Consider the following 4,813-nt stretch of genomic DNA (forward strand, 5'->3'; position numbering starts at 1 on the left):
AGTTAGTGCTTACTTCTCTACCTACATAAAGAAGATTCTCAGAGATGGTATCATAAAATGATCATAGGTCTTTCCAAAAAATTAACCTCTCCCTATTTCCTGCTTCCAGTTAATTCTCTCTGCTTCATGGATGTGGATACAAATGTGATAACCTAAACATTCCTACTACCATTCCTGATGTTTACTGACAGGCTCTCTCTCCATCTCTAATTATGATGGATTTTATTTCTCTGAAGCCTTAAGCTCAAATTAAATATATTCTTCCACAAGTTGCTTTGGTTTGGGTGTTTTATTATGACCCAAAATAAATCATGTGAGCTACTTGTCATTTGATACAATTTTGGACCCAGGGAGCCAGGCAGAAGTGAAGACTTGTCATAGATTTAAAACAGAATGTGGGAGTATTAGACTCATTATATTTTCTACCTGCATAATTAATATTTATGAAATTAGTGCATAAGTCAACAGATTGATAGCATGAACTGATTCTGAATTTTGGTAAATAGTTCAGAGAATTCTGGGCCATGCCAATATTGGTGCCCATTGCTTTAGAGAAATAGGTTTACTATGCTCTTTTTGATTTATTTCTTTTTTCCTTATCTCTCCCTTTTCTTTCAGGTTTGTATGAATTCTCAAGGATATAGCATGTGTTATAATTCTTAATACTATCATTTGCCACTATATTTTCTAATTCTTCAATATTCATTGAAGAGAACTGAAATACAAAGCATAAGAGACATGAGGACTGGAGGATAAATGTATGAAAAAGTTGATTACTAATGTCACTAACACTATAAATAACACATCTTAAAAAATTAAAGGACTAGTTTTCAGCTTCAAATGTATTAAATTTAGTGACATTATTTTAAAAATGCATTAGTAATGTGACCCCAAAGAATTTGTGAAAACTAAGTACAAGATGTTACAGTAATTTTCATACTCGCCATACATTAATGAAACTGTATCATTACCAAACAAAATTCATTTTGTTTTCATTTTTACCTATACTTGGTGATATGCAGCAGCAACATGGAAGTTTCAAACCAATCAGGTATTTCTGAATTTTTCCTCACTGGACTGACATATGCTCCAGCCATTGAGTCATTTATCTTCAGCTTGTTCCTGTCTATATATTTTGTTACCATCTTTGGAAACATTCTCATTATCTTGGCTGTAAAATTGGACTATCACCTCCATACACCCATGTACTTTTTTATTGCCAATCTGTCATTTACTGACATCTGTATAAGCACAACAATAATCCCAAAGATGCTGTTGAACATTGAAACACAGAATCAGAGCATTACCTATACAGGCTGCCTGTCCCAGGTGTGTTTTGTATTGATTTTTGGTGGCTTAGAAAGTTGTCTACTTGCTGTGATGGCCTATGACCGTTACTTGGCCATAGTTCATCCTCTGAGGTATACAGTTATCATGAATCCTTGTCTCTGTGTACTGCTCGTTTTACTTTCATTGTTTATAAGTACCATTAACGCACTACTGCATAGTCTGATGTTGTTAAAACTTTCTTTCTGCAAAGACCAGAATATCCTTCATTTCTTCTGTGAACTTGTTCAAGTCATCAAACATGCCTGCTCTGATACTTTCATCAATACCCTTCTTATTTACACAGTGACTAGTGTATTTGCTGGTGTCCCTCTTGCTGGGATTATTTTCTCTTATATTCAAATTGTGTCCTCCATTCTTAAGATATCATCAGTCCAGGGACGGAATAAAGCCTTTTCCACTTGCGGATCTCATCTCTCAGTTGTATCTTTATTCTATGGGACAGCTTTTGGAGTGTATATGAGTTCTGCAGTTTCTGATTCTTCTCTTAAGAATATAGTCTTTTCTATGATGTATACTGTGGTCCCTCAAATGCTGAACCCTTTTATATACAGTCTGAGAAACAGAGAAATGAAACAAGCCATGAGACACCTTCTCTTTCCTGTGGCCTTATCATCTCCATAAATTGAATTTACAGAAACAGAATGAAAGAAACATTGGTGAACCAGAGGAATTAACTTCTTTATCATTAAGTCCTTTAAATTGTCGAAGCATATTTCTGTGGTACTTAAGTTTGACTGTATCTTCCTTCCTTCCTTCCTTCCTTCCTTCCTTCCTTCCTTCCTTCCTTCCTTCCTTCCTTCCTTCCTTTCTTCCTTCCTTTCACTCTTTCTTTCTTTCCTTCCTTCTCTTCTCTTTTCTTTTTTTTTTCTTTCCAGGGATGTGATGTTCCACAAGTAATTTTATGCTTTATTTTTATGGTTATTCTGGAGCAAAGGCAGTTGAGAATTTTGTTTTCTTAATAAATTTTGATCAATGTGTTTCTGAAACATAACTGTTAAAGGCATATGCATAGATAAGAGGCTTATGTAAATCACATTTATATGTAAAAATTGGAACCCATACTTATTTATACTTTGGTTTTATCCCATAGGGAGACTATGATCCACCCTAATGGAAATTTCATATTTTGTAAATAATGACCAATAAGGAAACCAATCTTTATGAAACCATACTGCCACACACCTTGATTAGTTTTATTATTTTTTGCATTATCATGTTTATATTATCTGAGTGACTTTAAATTGTTTTGTCTTATATCGCTTTGTTTTTAATGCTGCTATTATTTCTCAAAGAGAATTTAATATTATCAAGTAATATATCAAAAAAAATATTATATTGAGGATTTAAAGCCATTTACTTATTAGTAATATCTCATAATTTTTTAATGCAACATTCCAGGGATTAGGGCTTCTTTAATTTCCACATCAATTCATGTATTTGTAAAACATGTTTTTGTTTATTTTGGGTACTTTTTATTTGTTTGGTATTATTTTTTCTTATTTTTTGAATAGAGGCTCCAGGTATGTCATACAGACATGGTAAAGGCATTTGGTGATTTTTAGAATAATAATAGATGTTTATATGTGTGTTATCTTCTATATTTAATGTGTATTACTTTTTATAACTGAATGTAGTTGATGATACTGATAAAACACCAAAGTTACATTTTAAACAGAATTTGAAGCAGCCTAGACTTAAATATACAATCATCATGTTGACATCTGCATTTACAAATTCACAATAACAAAGATCTTAAATATTGGAGATTATAAATGGAAAGAAATGGGAGCAAATTTCTACCCATGAAATGATGATTGGAATCTGATCAAAAGTTCTGAGTGTGTCAAAACTAATTGTAGCAACTGGTGGTTTGAGTTCTCAATTCACTTATATACTATGTTAGTACACGAATTTTTTTTGACATTTATGCTAATGTATTTTAAATTTGGAGGATACCACATCAACTAAAATGATATAGTAAAATTTGGACAAAATGTCAAATTTTGTGAGGAAAATTATAAAAAGCTTTGGAGTATTATATACATAATATACATACATATATATGTGATATATATGTGAGATATATATATATATATATATATATATATATATATATATATATATAATATTCTACTAAGAACAAGAAATGATATATGCTTAAATTCTGATTTATCCTGATGATAAAGTTTAGGACATATGATTCTATCATAAACACTTTACCAAATGAGATAATCTTCCAATCTGCATAATTTCTGATTATTTTGCTACTATTTGTCACCTATTACAGGAGACATAATAAAAAATTTCCATGTATTTATTATATTTGCTCTGTTTTCACTGGGAATGCCCTTCTTCATACTCTTGTCTTGCTGCAGACATTTTTGTGTACATACTAGAAAAGGCCAAACATTCTTTAAACTTCATTTCTGTGTTACTTGATTTTTATTTACTTTCTTTAAAAATTTTTAATACTATATTTCTCACACATACCTCATTTTCTATCCTACACATTTAAAGCCTTTCTATTGTTTTGCATGTGAATATGCTTATAAATATGCAACATATTTCTAGATAACTACTACTCAGCCTATATGTTAATTGTGTGTGTTTTCAATGTTTAATATTTGTTATTAAATATTCAAGTAGTATTTTCTTTCCTGGAGAAGACTATTTCTCCTACTTCCTGTATTTTTCAAGACTGTAAATATTTGATGCCATGTGGCTTTTCCACATTCACTTTGGCATACCTGTTGGTTTTGTCCCTGTGGAGTGCGTATTTCACCAGTCATGCTTGTGACATTTTATGTGTGGAGCAACCTCTAGGATACTCCAGTGCAATTATTTCTGCCATGTCCTCCACAATGCTTCTTGATAATTAAATGTTCAAATAATTCATAAATATATCTATTAATAATGAGGTCCACAACTCTGCATTTTGATTGGTTGTGGTATTCTGTAATAGTCTTTGTTGCAAAGTATATTTTCAGTGATAAGGTTTGAGGAGTATACTTACTAGATGGTAGGAGGTGAAATCTTTAGAATATTGTTAGGGATTATTCTGATGTAATTAAGTAACCTCCTTCAATATTCATGACAACATGACACTATTTTGTTAGGTTTCCAGTAGCAGGCATGTTTTTCTTCTTGCTGAGCAGGTCTTAAACTAATGAGGGAGCTGTTTATTAGTGTGAAGATATACATGGCACTAATGCACCATGTTCATAAAATACTACCATACCACCTTGGACATTGATGTGTTCTGCAGGCTTCATAGCAGAGTTGGTTGCCTCTCTCTTCAGTAAGCTAACAAGCAGCCTTTGGGTTCAATGAAAGATAGTCCTTAGAAAAAGGCATGTGGGCCGGGTGTGGTGGTGCACGCCTTTAATCCCAGCACTCGGGAGGCAGAGGCAGGCGGATTTCTGAGTTCGAGGCCAGCCTGGTCTACAAAATGAGTTCCAGGACA

The 4,813-nt window shown here is 32.6% G+C and overlaps 1 protein-coding gene across 1 annotated transcript; it reads left to right on the forward strand.

The window, feature by feature from the left end:
- Positions 1 to 998: 998 nt before the first annotated feature.
- On the forward strand, positions 999 to 2,065 carry LOC110315296 (olfactory receptor 7G1-like). Its single transcript, XM_021189382.1, has one exon. The coding sequence runs from the start codon at positions 1,030 to 1,032 to the stop codon at positions 1,969 to 1,971; it is 942 nt and encodes a 313-aa protein (XP_021045041.1). The 5' UTR covers positions 999 to 1,029; the 3' UTR covers positions 1,972 to 2,065.
- The last annotated feature ends 2,748 nt before the right edge of the window (positions 2,066 to 4,813 follow it).

The sequence above is a fragment of the Mus pahari genome, unplaced genomic scaffold (genome assembly GCF_900095145.1).
Source record: "Mus pahari unplaced genomic scaffold, PAHARI_EIJ_v1.1 scaffold_10511_1, whole genome shotgun sequence".
Lineage (NCBI taxonomy): Eukaryota > Metazoa > Chordata > Mammalia > Rodentia > Muridae > Mus > Mus pahari.